This window comes from Sphaeramia orbicularis, chromosome 3, assembly GCF_902148855.1.
Source record: "Sphaeramia orbicularis chromosome 3, fSphaOr1.1, whole genome shotgun sequence".
NCBI lineage: Eukaryota > Metazoa > Chordata > Actinopteri > Kurtiformes > Apogonidae > Sphaeramia > Sphaeramia orbicularis.
In genome coordinates, this window is record NC_043959.1 from 42334737 (window position 1) to 42350248 (window position 15512).

The 15512-nt window shown below is 38.9% G+C and overlaps 1 protein-coding gene across 1 annotated transcript in view; it reads left to right on the forward strand.

Moving 5' to 3' along the window:
• ush2a (Usher syndrome 2A (autosomal recessive, mild)) overlaps window positions 1-15512 on the forward strand; it is a 229409-nt gene that overhangs the window by 188074 nt on the left and 25823 nt on the right. Inside the window, 5 exon segments of the mRNA XM_030161277.1 lie at window positions 1801-1958; window positions 5853-6011; window positions 7871-8033; window positions 9163-9380; window positions 9478-9614. Of these exon segments, the coding sequence (XP_030017137.1) occupies window positions 1801-1958; window positions 5853-6011; window positions 7871-8033; window positions 9163-9380; window positions 9478-9614 (835 nt within the window).

Here is a 15512-nt window from a genome sequence, read left to right on the forward strand (position 1 = left end):
TTAAATGGTGGTCCACTTACACAGATAATGTAGGCTTTAGTACCAGGCAGCCACATGCTCTTAAAAGGGGAATCTATCTTATGATGTCATGCAACGAGAGCAATCGAGAGTGCGACAGAAACAGCAGTGAGATGGATAAAAGGAAAAGAGAAAGATAATTGGAGTAGTTTCAAGTAATGATAGACAGATTAATCTGTTTGGCCAACCCACTGACACCTATAGGATGTTTTGCAAACTACGACCACCGTTACAACTTGGCTCCGATAGTGGCCAGTAGGGCTGGGAATCTCAGGGTACCTCACAATACGATACAATACACTACATGATACATGATACATGGCTCACAATATTATTTCGATATGGTGATACTGCAGTTATGTATATATTGCTCCTAATACTCTACAATATATCTGTGTGTTTACAGGGGTGAAACAAAAAACAAACAAACAAAAAATTTGAAGTTTATATTTTCCAACATAATTTAACCAGAGTACGAACAACAGTAGTGCAAAAACAATGACACTGTTTTAGTGCAACATAACTGTTAACAGGATTTATTTTTTAGGTGTCTGACAAACAGTGACACTATTTTAAACTCATTCAGAAAACACTATTAAGTGTTAAATTAAGTAATTAAATCTATTAAGTAGAAGCAACAAAAATAAAATAGGTGGCCGTGCATGTTTGTCATATATTTTCGTGAGACAGTTCTTACATACTGCAAAGTCCTTATCCAGCTTTGTCCCATCCACACTATAAAAGCCAAAGTGAGTCCACACTTTTGATTTAAACAGTGCCAGTGCATCTTTCAGTTTAACTTCACCGCTTGAGTCCACCATATTAGTTGTTTTTTCTTCTTCTGTGATTACAGCCCAATTCTCAGCCACTTGCACAATGACTGTTCCCCGGTGATTTGAACGGTGACTTGACTCACTAAGGAGGAACGATGAAAGAAGTTTATAGCAGTTATATTTTAATAATATTTTTTTTAAAAACTGATACGTGACGAGAGCACATCGATAATCCATCGAAAGATTAATTATCGCGATAGTTCACCATATCGATATTTTGTCACAATCCTAGTGGCCAGTGGCTATTTTCAAGCTTCTGTACTGGAATGAATGACTTTCATGAAAAATAAAATGTTATAATGTCACTTACATCCCTCTTACATTTTTTCATGGTTAGTTTGATGTTCAGTCTCAGATTCATTGATGAATTACTTGGATTTTTGATCAGTTATCCAGATTTTTTTTAATGTACTTTGACAATTCAGCTTCTAGTAGCGTTCAAAGTGTCCATTATTAGGGAGGTGATATCATCTGATATCAGCTTTATTCTGATCCTGTCATTGTTATATCGAGCTGTAACAATAATCTATTCATCGACCCATAGTTTCAAGAGGCCATGACTGTGACATTTGATATTTTGCTTCTTAACTGACAGTTGTGGGATTCTGTGATGGTAATAATAATATTCTCATCTATAAAATGTGGCACATTGGATTCTTAACGGAAAGAAGTGGTCACTACTTTTGACAATGTATTGTGAAATTATTTTAGTCAAATAGGAGTAAGAACTTTCATTATATATTCAGACAGCACAACATTATGGCAAGCTCGCTGTATAACAGGCTATAGCGTGTGCAGCAAGTGATTTTGGTCTTAGTATTTCTGTTCTTGTCTACAATTTTTGTCTGTTTTTGAATTTTCTTCTTTCGTCACTTCCTCATTCTTATAGTTCTTTGTGTGCTTCTTTGTCTCCTGTTTTCTCTTATTTTCCACCTCGCTATCTCTTCAGGTATGTGTATGAGCTGGAAGCCACTTCAGAGGGCGGGACTAGTTTGAGTGACAAATTTATTATACAAACACCAGTTTCCTGCCCCACTGGGATCCCGCCTCCCCACAGTGTGACAGTGTCGGGCCCCCACTCCATCTCTCTTGCTTGGACCCCTCCTGGTGAGTAGCGATCTAAATAGATGGATGATTGCACCTGAAACCTTTTTCAGCAGTGTGTCTTTTAGTCTGCATCAGAAGGGCATCCAAACTTGAGCACTTTGTTTTGATGAGAGAACTGAACTGTTCAGATCAGTTCGTGTTGATTTATGTCGGTAGAAATCTATCCTTCTGTATATAACAATGTTGAACCACATCTGTAAATACATTTCTCTTTGAAAATATTACAAAAAGTATATTGACATGCGACAGATTAATGCACCTAAGTCACATTTACATCTAAAAATTCTAACATAAAGGAAAAAAGAGAGCACTAAATGGAAAATGGTGGATTTTTACCTATAAAAAGCCACCAGGTTCTAAATGGATTAAAACTTAGTCTTCATGTGCTTTATTTCATTATTTATTTGATGATTTATGGTACTTTCAACAAGCTCCCGATGTCCTTTAACAGCCTGAAAGCTTCCAGATATTGAAGTCATAACTTTAGAAACTTCATATTGACTAATTTTCATTATACCATTACCACTGGCTGTATTTGTGGGCCTTCCTTCAAACCAGCCTCCTTTTGATTCTCATCATGGAAAACCCAGAGAAATCAGCCAGATTTCTCTGGGTTTTTCTTTTTCCCTCTAAGCCAGAACCTTAGAGGGAAAAAAAATATAGACACCCACAAGACTGGTTTCACCTTGGGAAAAACTTCCACATGTTTCAAAAAACCTCACTAATCTGTACAAACAATAGAAACAAATATAAACGCTCTAGGCTCACACAGTCATTGAATCATTCAGGAAGAAGATGCATAGTGACTTCTATAGATAAGATGAACAGATTGTAGTGTAACAGGTTGAAAAACATCCTAGGGCAGCAGTTTTGATTTAGTAAAGATGTGCAAGGTAACAAAAATATCTGCCTAATATGCAAAGAGTGTGGAGTATGAGCTCAGTACTCTAAAGGCTAAAGTTTGACTATGTGCGCTGTGAAACAAGAACAATGTCCCCTGGTTAGTTGAGACAAAAATATATCTGTAATAACCATAATGATCATAGTAATCCGCTTTATATATGGAGAAAGAAGAGGCTCAGATCAAGAAATATCTATCTGGGAGTAGTGGTGCACTTCATGAGACTGATTGCATTTCAAAAAAAGTTTATTATTATTATTACTTTATCAGAAATTTTGATGTAAATGGATCTTTGAACATTTCAAGCATACCTCCAAAGTAGCAACAACATTGCTTAATTGTTTTGGACTGACAATTACAAACCCATGACATTAATCTAAGAGATGTTCATGCATGGAGGTCCATAAACCAGACTTATTAGTATGTATTCTGCAGGAGGAATAGAAGTCAACATGAAACTGGTGCAAGGAGCATGTTTGGTCCAAGTTACACAAATTAATGACAGGACTATTAAATTGTATGTATATTTTGACCCTCTGAGAATGTAATAAAATAAATAAAGGTTGAAATGGACAACTCCTTCTACTGTTATTCTGAAATTTGTCATCATACTTACAGCTCTGGATGTTGATTCTGCTCATCATACAATCCACTGTAAGATGAGCAGAATGAGGAGGTTTATGTTCATCATTTCTGGAGTTATATTTGCTCAGATTACTTTGGAATGTTTAATTGTTGAATGTTTGTGTCTTCCATCTTAAATGGTGATATTTACTCACTAAAATAGCATCTATTTCCTAGAAACGAGAGTACGCATGAAGCAATGTACCAACAAGTGGTGCCAGGCACAACAAACCCCGCCCCTCGCACATATTGTAGCTTATTTTGGCATCAATCCAGCTGATGTCATCATGTCTATGCATGTGGTGATGTCACCATATCAATTGCCTCTATATATGTGCCAAGTTAGATGTAAATTGAAACAAAATTGATATTTTTATAGACATTTGAAGTTTTGCTCGTTGTAAGTAAATGGGAGAAGTAAAAAGATTTTTAAAATTCATAAAAAGTGTTAACTTAGACCTACTTTTCCCAAAATGCAACCACGTCTATTCTGGGCCATTGGCAATCTCTAAACCCAATTTGGTATGAATTCAATCAAGAGTTTTGCTGCTACAGACATTTGAAATTTTGCCCATTATAAGTAAATGGAAAGAAAAAATATTTAAAAAAAAATATAAAACATTTGAACTTTGACCTACTGTTCTCAAAATGTAATCAGATCTATTCTGGGACACTGGCAATCTATAAACTCAGTCTGGTATGAATTAAACCGATACTATTGCTGCTAGAGTGTTAAAAAACAAAGAAACAAACAAAAACCGAACCAAAAACAATACCCCTTGTCTCCCCTTTGGGGGGCGGGGTAATAATGTAATGTGTATCTAACAAGAATCGCTGCTTCTTCATGTATGAATAGACAGAGAGTGAGGGGTCAGAGTGAAACAAAAGCCCTGAGTAGTTTTCCACTCACCTTCTGGCCTCTCAGGACCTGGACACACACACACACATACACATGCATAGATGAGTATACACCCAGAGCTGAGTTTCATGCTTATGGGGCAGTGATTGTCTGCCCTAACCCATCTATCATCAACTATTACACTCTCATTAGGTTGATTTCCTATCTCAGAAACTGCTTATAGGGCCAACTAGCAAAGACACTTCACTTTGTTGCATGTGTGGGTTTGTGTGTCTTTTTGTTGCGGTATATTTGTGTCTGTGTTTATGTATGCATTTTTATACATGTGTATTTGAGTGTGTGAGTGCATATGTGTGTGCACACACTTCATTGTGGAGATATTTCCATAGGCAGGCCTATTCTATCGTCATTACTGGTTGATTTTAAAGGTGAGGAAATATCGGCTGGGTTCTCACGCTTGGTTAACTCCCTGAGCCCGGAGTCTGGAGTGTTTTCGACTTTTGTGTGTATGTGTGTGTGTGCGTGTCGTGCTGTCTGACAGTCTATATATGTGTGCGTACGTGCACATTTTTATTTTCTGTTCTCATATACATACATTGACTGCCAAAGCACTGACGTATGGCTATTAAAAAGACATTTACTTTAGGATCAGTTCCACCATTGGGGTGTTTGTGTCTGTCTATGTAAGGGTGTGTGTCTGTGAAAGAAGCCTTTGTGCTTTCAGTTTTTATTATGTATCTAAGCATGTGTTGATGAGTAGCTTGTTGACTGCAAATAATAGAACTTTAAGTGTGTTTGTTACTGTGACAATTAAATGAAAACATACTGAAGAAAGTGGTGTCACCCGTGTGTTGGTGTGTGCGTGTATATGTGTGAAATATTCCTTTGTGCGTGTGTGTGAGTGTGTGGATTAATGTAGCCAAAGTGTGCCTGAATAAAAAGCTGCATGTGCAAAAGCCAGAGGTGTGTAAGCGTAGGTGCATTTGTGCATATGTGAGTTGGGGGGTGAATAATTGAAGTCTTTCATTTGTCTGGTAATCAGTTCGTTCTCGAGATATCCAGAGTTCATGAATGTTGAATAACCCATCACAATACAGTTGGCCTGAATTATGGAAAAACCACCGGTGAGAATATTAACAAAGTCTAGGGTGCTTGTGTGTATCAGTGTGGGTGCTTCTGTATCTATACATCTGTGTGGTTTTTGTCTGGTTGTGGGGCCACAGTATGGTAGAACTGGCAAAAGTAGTGGTAGGTAAGAACAGAAAAATATTAGCAGTTGTGTAGATCTGTGTAAGGATTAATGTGATATATTTGATGCAGTACAGAGAAAAAAATTTCTTCATTATTGTTGTGTGTTTTGGTATTTCTTGCCTTTATTTTGCAGGTCAAAGTTATTACAAGTTCTTACTGTTACTTACACATATTTTTTTTCTTTTGTTTTAGCTGTACTGATAACCTTCAACTAAATAAAATTAACCAAAGATCGTTTGTTTTTCCTGTATTTCAACAGCTCAGTTTAACAGAAGCCAGGCTATAAACTACAACATCCTGTTAAATCCAGAAAGTGGCAGCGCCATAATGCATCGACCTGGACACGACCTGTATCTCACTGTGACCGGTCTAGAACCTTTCACCTCCTACCAAATCAGAGTGCAGGCCTGTCAGACTGGTAAGCATTTCATTAAACATCTGCATTAGTTTTCAAATGGTGTATCTGCAAAAATATAGTATAAATACAGTGTGCATCTTTAAAGCTGCAGTATGTAGGATTGTGGCCAAAACTGGTACTGCATTTACATTCAAAATACTGTAGAACGTGGTATCCTCTCCTCCTCCCCCCAGGCTAGGGGTTGCCAGATCCCGCATGAGCATCCACTACTAGCGTTTCCTCTAATCCTTGCCACCACACCATAAATTTCATACAAAAAAATCATCACCAGACTTACTCTACATAAGTCTAATATATAACAGGCCAGAACAAACGTCCTGCACAGTCAAATGAAAATTTGCGAAGATTCAGGAGCTCTAACCCCACCACCACCACCACCGAACCACGGACGCCGAACTACCGACACCCCCACCACCACCACCACCGAACCATGGACACCGGACTACCGAACCCCCCCCCCCCACACACACACACACACACACACACACTTTCCGGACTACTGATCCCCCCCACACACACCGAACCACAGACGCCGAACTACCAACCGAACCCCCTGACCGAACCACGGACACCGAGCTACCGAACCCCCCCCCCCCGACCGAACCACGGACCGAACACCCCCCCCCCCCCCCCGTTCGGATTACACACCGCTAAATGAACAGGTCACTTCCACAGAAAACACTGAACTACAAGGAGCTACCATGGCAGTAGTCAAGTCCTACACCGGTACCCGGTCTGTTCACCAGTCCCGGACCGGCAGTCTCTTCACCGGGGCCAGGAGAAGAGACTGCTGCCCGGCCCCGGAAGAAGGGACCAGGTGAAGAGGCCGCGACCCTGGCTCTGAGTGGCTCTTACCGGTGGTCAGACTAAGGCAGGGCCGGCGTCAGTCTTCAAATCCTTCTTCTCTTTCAGCCGTCTCCATGTTTCTAAATCATCTCCTATACATCTCCTTGTTTTATTTCTCACTTTGTCACGATGTATTTGGGAATAATAAGAGTCCTTTTAGGTTTAATAACGTCAGACATTTGTGATCAGAAATGTTCCAGCTGCAGCCCACGGGGATCTGGCAACCTGGATGCTGAAAGGCTTCTGACTCTGTGATTAGCAGACAGGTGATGGGCGGGGCATCAGACCAAAACACACAATGTCAACATAAACATCATTTCAGGGCTGACACTGAGCTTTTCAACTGCACATATTCTGGCTGGACTACTACTGTCAGTGAGATCAGTATTTGAAATGAACATGATTCCTTAATGTCTGGTGACAGTCAAGGCAATTTTACAATTACTTAGAACATAATTCCTACATACTGCAGCTTTAAGATATGCAGTGCACTTTGGTAGACGTGTCTGTTTATGTCACTTATGCTTAAATTGTTTTAATACAATACCAATACCACCAACTAGAAGTGTATTCAGAGCGATATCTACAAATGCCAACAGTTCACTGCTTTATGTTATAAACATTACTATACTAAACCACAAATTAGGATAGATGATTCCTTCCTTTTTGACAGTTGGTGGCACTGGTTAGTGACTGTTATTATGGGAACAAATGTCTTGGATCTAATTCATCAAAATTTTACCTCTCTAAATAACCATTATATATAAATATTGAAAAACAAACCAAAAAACATTTAGATTGTCCTCTCTCTGCTCCAGTATTTAATGTGTTCATTCTTCTCCTATTCCTCACTCTACCCACCAAATTTCAAGATGATCAGTTTCATATTTTTTGTGTAATTCTGTTGACAGACAACCAACCAAATACGTGTGATCACATAACTATTTGGCAGAGGTAATAAACATACAAATTATTAAAAAATGTGTGTTTTCTGATTCCTTTTTGTTATACAGAGGGGTGTGGTGTTGGAGATAGTGTGAACGTTCATACTTTAGAGACTGTACCAGAAGGTCTGTCACCCCCTACAGTGAAGGCAGCTGGGGCCAGTGTCCTGGAGATCCACTGGTCACCCCCCCACAAACCTAATGGAGTCATCAACTCCTACCATATATACAGGTAACAAAATCCACAGAAACACATAATGTATACTGTATGATAAAGTGAAGTAAACGAATAACAATGTCTGAAAGGGTTCAAGTGGCCTTCAAATATATATATATATATATATATATATATATATATATATATATATATATATATATATAAAACCTGAAAAATGTAACACATTGTTTCAATGATTAAGGCTGTTAATTACTTTACTTACTTACTTACTTACTTACTTTAGCTTTTGTCCTCTTCATGCTGGGTAGCACATAAGGCCTTGACCAAGGAACAAAGGCTATTAATGAAATGAGAAAATTATTTTTAAAACATTACGGTGAATGATAAAGTATCAAAAATCATCCTATACACAGAAATGCATTCACATTTTCAGATGTGTTTATTCATATTTGTTCATGTGTTCCTATAAATTGTTCAATATCCAATACATCAAGGAAATTACATACATCATCTACTCATACATATACTCATCAATGATATTTTAGATATATGTTTGTATACCTGACTGTTCAAAATAGCCAAGAAGTTTTGTGTTTTTTCTCCAGGCGAATGTCCTGTTCTAGTTACATGGTGTGTGTGAGTGTGGATGCATGCATGTGTGTATTAATTCATGCTGAAGGTCGTGGTCTGCTTGTTGACCAAAGAGTGTGTGATCTGTATGCAGGGTCAGACCAGACTAAGCCCTTTAAGTCCTCAGGAAACACGCATTAGCATAGCAGTACACACACACAAAAACACAGCCACACTGACACACCTGGCATGATCAGACTCATGCAGACAGGGACTTGGTTCAAATAGGAAAATCTCTCTCACACACACCACCAGAAAAACCGCAAACCCCACGTACATTCACAGACAGCAGAGCTTACCAAGACATCGGTATGCTTGCATCAGCCAGTGACACAGACATGATGTTGAAGACGTGATCTTACATTTTTCATTTCAAATGAAGACAAAACAGAAGTACCCACATTCAGAACAAAGTATACAAAAGTAATCTGAAGTTTACTAAGGTAACCATACTTGACCCTATAACATTGTATTTATAGCCTATATACTTATCTTACTATAACTTCATACTTATACTAAGCATGAGGCCTAATTTGGCTTTATCTTTTTTTAGGCGTCCAGTAGGAACAGAAGATGATCTGCTGGTGTTCATCTGGACCAGTGGGCCACTACAGTTTTTTGATGCAAGCCCTGCCCTACGACCTTTCAGCTACTTCCAGTACAGGATTCGTGCCCAGAACTCCAAAGGCTCAGTTCTGAGTCACTGGACTTTAGCCCAGACCCTGCAGGCACAACCACAAGACATGACTCCTCCTACTGTCACACCCACTGGTGAGTTTAACAAGTTACTTGAAAAATGACATTGTATGGTTAAAGTGTTCCCAAATTGTACTGCTGTAACGGTGCCACATGTTGTGCTCTTTGACAGGTGCTTACTCAGTCCATCTGAAGTGGACTGAGCCAGGACAGCCCAATGGTCTCATTTCTCATTACAGACTGGTTTACAAGAAGCACCAACAGGACCCAACACTCAACTCAACCGCTGTTACTGCGCTCACCGTACAGGTAAAGGCACACAAACACGAACAGGTGCACAAACATATACAGTGATAGCTAAATGATGGGGGACATTCTCTTTTTCTCCTCTTTGATCTCATGTTATTTATTCTTTTGTTATTCATTCAGTCAAGAACTACACAGGCCATGCCTATAAGTATGAATGTGCATAAACACAGAGTCTTTACGCTATAAAGCACCTAATTTCAAAGAAATATTAGATTTTTCTCAATGGCAAGGGCCAAATAATTGTTTGATCCTGTTTTAATTGTCATCGTTTACACGTATGATGTTTGTCAGTTTAAAAAATGATTTGACAACTCAAGGGAGTTGCAGTGGCAAACTGTGACAATACATATCAATAACATACACTGTTGCCCATAAAGTAGTAATAACTTTGTTTTCAGATACATTAGACACATGAAATACATATTCAGATCAGTAATCACCTTTGATCAGGTGCAGTGAGTCTCAGTTACACTTTATCTATCAAGAATAAATCACATTTTCACTCTCATTTCATGAGAGGAGGTAAAAATAATTTTTATCCCAATTTTATGGGCAACAGTGTATAATAGAAAAACAACTCACCAGAAAGTTAAAAAAAATTGCAAAGGTTACATCATTGTAGCTGTCTCTCCAGCTTCCCTGTCAACAGATGAAGTAAAGTGTGCCAGGATAACAGTCAGTTTGATGTTAGTGATGTGTATCATGTGTGAGAAGAGATGCAGTCTACTGAGCAGTTTCCCACAAAACTACTGTACATGTTAATTTATTATCTTTATCACTAGGATGCATGATAATTATTTTTTACAACCGATAACTTCCTGCTTCTTGTTACCTATGACAAACAACAATAGTTCCCATTCTTCAAATTCTTGTTATTGTTATTATTTGAAGTCAGTGGTAAAACTCAGTTAATAGTATAATAAAGGCTTCAACAGAACCAAAAGCCTATGGCTGCTTGAGACAGACTTCCTTTGTATGTAAACATACATAATTTGGTGATGATCGACTGCTGTTTTCAGACACTAAGTTGCATTAAGCTTTTTCTCTATAATGGAGACTGGTCACATGAAATCGTTTTGTATGTCACACCAGTTCTTATGGCATTTGGCATGCTGTACATACAAACTTTTGACCTTTTATGTGTTATTCAGCGCCATTTGATTGCGTGTCAATTTACGCCAAGATCTCCAGTTCACATAACCTGAACCCTTAACCCTAACTGTAACCCTCAGTGCATGGTATTTGACACGGCATGAACATACACATGGAAAGCTTATAATGCGTAAATATACACACCAATTAAAAGTGGCATGTATATTTATGCGAGTCATGATATCATGTTGCTATAATGTGCGCCAATGGCAAGGAAAAGGCTTAACGTGGACAACATCCATTAAATTGGGGTTGTCGTTGTGATTTTTGCAGAGGTGAAAATAGGCTGGAGATGACTAGAGATGTTCATATGAACTTTGTGATGGTTGGTCACTGTTCTCGGGCATTAAGCTATGTTAAGCTTTTTTATGATAATGTCTTAGATGTCAAAGTGTTTAGAATCTCCCTCTTCTTCTGCTGCTGCCGGACCAAAGCAGCGACCACAATCGCTTGATCTTTGTCTTCATCTTGCAGCTGTAGCAGAGAGTAACTGAAACCCTTTTCTTTACAATGTACTGATCCAGAACTCTTCTTCTTCTTGGTTTTTATGGTGGTTGGCAAGGCAACAACATGCACTGTGTTCTGGTGAAATGCGCAAAATCTAAGCAATTTAGATTTATTATTTTGGGCTCTTTTTATCGGTGAAAACTTTAATTATAGGAATTATCTGAATGGCATAGTTTTTTTCAATATTGGATTGATAATTATTGATCCCGATAGTTATTGTGCATCCCAGGTTATCACAAACTGTGACTTCCTTGACTTGTAAAATTATCTTTTAAATTGACAAACATCAAATGTGTAAATGATATTGTGATGATATGACTTGTGATAGAACCCTCCAGTCACCATCTGTTGTAGTTCTCCAAACTACATCCAGTAATAATGAGAAGAGACTCTGGACCTAAAAAGGCGTATTTTTCTTTGCTATGGCAACTTCATAAGAAATACTTTTCCACAACTCACCGACATACAAAACTTAACTTCTGCGATAAATATTTCTTAAGCCTCATGGGAAATGCTAAGCCTCATGGGAAATGTAGTTCTTAATAGAAGTGAATCTTAGCATTCAGCGTTTCTTATTCTTATCTTCTTTTAACATAAATGAAATGTATCTTACCTTAGAATCAGAATTTAATTAACTGCGTTTACATATGAATTATAAACTTATTAATAACTCTCAACACAAATGCCTTTTAACTTAAGCTTCTCCAAATAAAGTCACAACACCATCAGACTGACACCACTTAATACAAGTGTCGACAGGGTTTCATGCCATTGGCTAAATATCATGAATGTATGGCCCATGCATTCAGGACTCCTGTTCTGATATTTCACATGTTTGTGCAGTGGGTGTGAATTTCAAATAGAAGTCAAATGGTGCATTGTGTTCAAAACAGTGGCTTGCCATGTTTTTATCACCATTGGTCATGACAATAAAAATGCAGTTCATCAAACAGCACACATATAAAACCTCGAACATTGAAAAACAGCTTTAAAAATAAGTATGATATGGTGCATAGTCTATATATTAGAAAGTATGTGTCTGTGTGTTGTCATTTGTAATGCATGTGAAAAAATGTGGACTCTACCTGTGGCGTTGGTGCCATCTGTTTTCCAGTCAGGGGCCTAAAGTCACACACACATACAGACACACACTGATACACATGCACTGCCCATGGCGAGCTATTCTCTGGGGCATTTTCCACAATTTCCTGCCACTGTTCTATACCTGATGCTCCAAGACGGAATAACGAACAAGTGCCCCACAAACACACACACAAACTCCCTGTGTCATCGAGTCCAAATATGAGTTGGCAGCTCAGTAAGCAGACTGGGTTCACCCAAAGCTGCAATGAGGCATTCGCCAGCAGTAGCTAGCATCCTCTCTGCATGCCACCACACACCTGTGAATGTGTGTGTGTGCATTACTGTCTCAAACCGTAGATGTGTAAGTATGCATAAAATTTATTTATGGATTACAAGATGAGACAAAAAAAAAGTCACAGAGAGACCAGATGAATAAAATCAGATGGTGGAAACAAAGAGAGGAATAAAAGAAAAATGTAAAAATACTGAATATATGAAACAGTGAGGTAATTAAACATGAAGAACAGATATGATGTTGAAAAGAGAGAAAATGAGAAAGAAAGATAAACAAGTGAAGAAACACGAGGGCCAAGACAGAGTGATAGATCGGAGAAGGAGAGAGGAAAACAAAAGGGGGAGAGGAGGCAGAAGTATAGATCTATATTCTGTCCATACGAGTGGCCTCTTCTCCCTCAGTGACCTTTGGCTTGTCACTCATAATTAATACAAGATGTAAATGGAGACCTTTCACCTTCTCATTGATATGGAACACTCTGTGTTTGTGGGCGTGTGTGTTTGTGTGTGTGTGAGTGCGAGAAGCTCATTGACATGGCATAGACTTATTTTGGTGGCGGTCATTTGTCACACAGTTGCCTTTACCACATGCGCTCCATTGTTTAGGTATACACAAAGAAAGTGAAAATGAGCAACAAAGTCTTAGGAAACTTGAGAAGAGTATGAGATGTAAGCATTTTGTTACCATATATTATGTTGTTGTTGTTGTTTCCCTCTGTAATTAGCAATGCGCAGTTAAACATGAGTAATGAATTTAGGTGATTTGAAGGGATCATGAGCGGCCAGCTGAAATGATGACGGTTTTCAGTGAGGAAAAATAAATTGTTAGAAATTACTATGAACTGACTTCAGCTGAATGTGATTTGGAATTATTTGGTTTGTAATAAAACTTGCTTCAAATTCACAGTGAGTGATTTTTGAAATTATGCAAAGTACTTACATTACAGTATATTTCAGCATAATACTTATAATTTTGTTGAAGCCAATCATCCTGAGAAGTTTGGTAAAATAATAATAATTTTTATGTTTTAGCAACTTTTAGAAAAAACATTTTTTGCAAGGCTGAGAATCATCACAGGTTAAGCATCAGTAGCAGGATGATAAGCAACACAGGGATAGAAAGCTTAGTTGTATAGATGGTTGGATTTCTAAAAACAGAGATTGCAATTGCACTATTGAGAAGGGAGTAAAGAGTGACCAACATGCAAAAACGGGAAAAAAAAGCCTTTAATTTATGTATGTGTGCTGTCATGCTGGTAAAGTTGAAATTTGTCTGATTTATAGTTAAATTTGAGTCAGGAGATGGAATGTTTTAGCGGTGTTTCTTCGATGAAACCCTTTACTGTTACGTACAGAAAAAGCCCATTGGAAAAAAAAGCAAAGAAATTTCAAAGTGTTGTCTCTTGTTTGCTTTTCCTTCTGCTTAATTATGATGCCTGTGTTTACTGAATTCACTGGTTTTGATGCTGACCATTATTTAGTTAGTGCGTGTTTTGTTGTGCATGTGTGTGTCCACTTGAAGTGTGTGTGTGTGTGTGTGTGTGTGTGTGTGTGTGTGTGTGTGTGTGTGTATTGATCTCAGGCTGGGTTGGGAACCCTGCTCTGTGCCAGCTTGGCTGATTAATGGGGTCGTCATGGCAATCGGACGGAATGAGGGTACGAAGCGCAGGCGGCCTGCCTCACTAGACCCCTGCGCACTGCCTGGCACACACTCTGTCTCTCACACACACAAATTCACTCTCCATGCCTTACACCTTTTTGACAGACATGTTAGTCACTCACACAACCCTGTCAGGATGCCTTACGTGTGTTGTGGCTCTTTTTACTTCTCTATTTACCTACATTATATTTGTCTCATTTCCCAGCTTCATCTTGTTTAATTTCCTTCTTCTGTTGCCCCTCCCGTGGAACCTCATGTGGCTGTTTCCTCTGACCATTAGACCACCATTAGTATTACAGCTAATAAGAATCCTATTGCTTTTGTCACACTCTGGACAATGCTTCAGCGACTTACTAAAATTCTGCAGTTCCATGCACCTCTCTTTTATATTTCCCACAGTCCACTCCCCCCCTGCATCTGTCACCCTCTTTTGCTTTTTTCCCCCTTTTTCTCTTCTGCTTCACCCTTTTCTGGTCAGTTTTCTCATTTTTCATTTGTCCCAGTTGCCCTCCCATGTGCGATTTTTGGCCTGTTTTGTTCCTCACCAACCCATTACGTCCTTAGACTTCTCTGCATCTTACAATCCATTTCCATTTCTGTGCTTTGCTCCCAACTTTTACCACCTTTATTTACCTCCTTCACCCTTCTCTTCACCTTCCCCCTCTTCTATCCCGTACTCTACTGCATTTGCACTTCTTTGCCCTATTCCACTGGTTTTTCTTTCCTGCGTTGCATCTTGCACTGATCTCTTTTTTCTCCGTCCATCTCTTTCAATCTCTGCCTCCTGTATTCCCTTGCCTGCTGCCTCCTGGTTTCTCCTCCTTTACTCTGTCCTTTCCTCTCTCCCTTGGCTCTTCCAGATGTTACACTGTGGCCCATGGGATCACCGGTGAAGGGAGACCACGTGCATACATATATATGTGTGTCTGTGTGTGTGTGTGTGTGTATGTTACTCTGTGCTCATACATATGTCTTAATATGGTTGCATGTGTGCTTGCTTGCGTGCATGCATAACATATTTTTGTTTCTGTGTGTATGTGCAACAGTATGTGTGCCCGTGCGAGTGTGCATGTGTGTGTGTGCTGTATTAATACATCCCATTGATCAGAGCAGGACCCCTGACAGTCATCATCCCTGAGAACCATCTGGCCGACGCCTGACGCTCCCTCACCCAAACACAAGCTGACACCCTATTAATCTGC